The 1,761-nt window shown below is 55.9% G+C and overlaps 1 protein-coding gene across 1 annotated transcript in view; it reads left to right on the top strand.

Annotated features, from left to right (window-relative positions):
* The first annotated feature begins 1,384 nt into the window (after positions 1–1,384).
* Positions 1,385–1,761, top strand: part of LOC103597379 (chromosome unknown open reading frame, human C3orf80) — an 826-nt gene continuing 449 nt past the window's right edge. Inside the window, exon 1 of the mRNA XM_008581210.1 lies at positions 1,385–1,599. Within this exon, the coding sequence (XP_008579432.1) occupies positions 1,385–1,599 (215 nt within the window). The remainder of the gene's footprint in view (positions 1,600–1,761) is intronic.

Here is a 1,761-nt window from a genome sequence, read left to right as displayed (position 1 = left end):
CATAGAGAAATGTGGCTTTAGAAGAGTTTAGGGGAAAAAAGGTCCTGTGCTGAAGCTTCACGTGAAATATTTTGTCTGGGTGACACTTGACAAGCTTCTCCATGAGGAGAAAGGATCGTTTTGGAGTGTGAGGCAAAGAAAGATGTTCTCAGCAGCAGAAATATTAAAAATGCTTTCATTTAGGCTGGGCAATGACCTGTCTCAATCAAATCACCACCCCCAACCTTCTTGGTTCACTACCCTGTTAAGGAGGTAATAGAGTGACTTACTCTGAAAGAAATCTTTGCTTTTATCTGATCCACAGTTGAATCTCGTATGCCTCTCTTATTTTTTTCTTTGCTTTTACTTTTTTCTCTCAATAACCATGGAATTTTCCCTTTGGTTTCTCTTCAAGGGGTCCTAGTGTTGACGGGGCGAGGGAATGACTGTCTATTTCAGTCTGCATTAATTAAAGTGGCAAGTTCCCGGCTTCTCCATGGTGTGGCTCTAAGGGGCTGCTGCAACCTACCATCCAGTAGATGTGCCTGTGGGTCAGGGTCCGTAGTAACTGACAGCCCGTCCGCTTGCAGTGTGAGTTAAGGGGTTTCCCCATGAAACAGTGACATCACGGTAAGGTAATCTCTGTCCCGTGTGCTATGTGGGAGCACAGATTTCCTTTAAAGTCCAACTCTGCAAACAAGAATAACCTTGACAAAGACCCTTCAGACGCCTATCAAGGCTCAGGAACCTTGCCAATCACTTACAATTCCCCTTTGACATTTCACAGATACCTTATTTGTGCTCGAGGAGGGGGTCTCCCTTCACCCCGGCACGCGAATCCCTGCTCTGCGCTTCGGGTGCAGTGGGGGCTTGTCGGATGAGCCACTGGGGAAGTATGCGCCCCCTCCTTCTTTGGTCCACTCGGGTCACCTTGACAGAGCGCTTCCCTGTCCCCCTGAGGCTACTTCGGTGGTACTGTGACCTGAGTCTCTCCGAGGAATTCTCTACCGTTCTGTTGGTTTCCTGGGGGTCTCGCTTCCCAGCCTTCTGGACCTGTCTAAATGCAGAACTATCCGGCCGTCCCCACCCCCCCCCAAACTCTAGGGCGGCAGTAGGACTGCACCAGCCATTAATGGCCATCATCTATTTTTAATCGGAAAGATCACAAGGAAACGGGTAAGTGAATCCCAGTCACAAGTCAATTTAAACAACATTCTTGGTGAAATTCAATCACTTAAAACTGAGACGTCTACGCGAGCGAGCCCCCGCCCGTCCGGCAGGAAAGCGCGCGACGGCTGAATTAATCAAGATCAAGGGGCTCCCGGGCTGAGCGCGGAGCGTTAACCCTTCCAGTACCGGAGGGTGACGAAGTGGGGGAGGAAAAGCACGGCTGGCCGGGGGCAAGATGCCCACGGCAGCCCCGACCAGGCCGCCTCTGCCCTTTGGGGCGGCCCCGGACGCCTCGCGCGGGGCCCGGGCTGCTGGGCGCACGGGGTTAAGGTCAGAAGCTCCGGAGGCTGCTCGGGCTGCTCGGAGCAGCCGCCTCCCGCAGCCTGGGCGCGCGCCTCGGGCTCCTCCTCCCGCCCAAGCGTGGCCAAGTGAGGACTGCTCCGGCCGCAGGTAGCTGAGGCGCGGGAGGCGGAGCGCCGGGGAGCGGCCGACGGGCGCGCGGACGGACGAACCCCCCAGTCTCCAGTTCCGGACGTTAGCAGAGGTCTGCGCGGGCCATGTGGGGACCCGGGGTCACGGCCGAGGGCCTGACGGTGGCGCCGGCGCCGCCGC

This window comes from Galeopterus variegatus, unplaced genomic scaffold, assembly GCF_000696425.1.
Source record: "Galeopterus variegatus unplaced genomic scaffold, G_variegatus-3.0.2 Scaffold2294, whole genome shotgun sequence".
Taxonomy (NCBI): Eukaryota; Metazoa; Chordata; class Mammalia; order Dermoptera; family Cynocephalidae; genus Galeopterus; species Galeopterus variegatus.
This window is presented reverse-complemented; position numbering and strand designations above follow the sequence as displayed.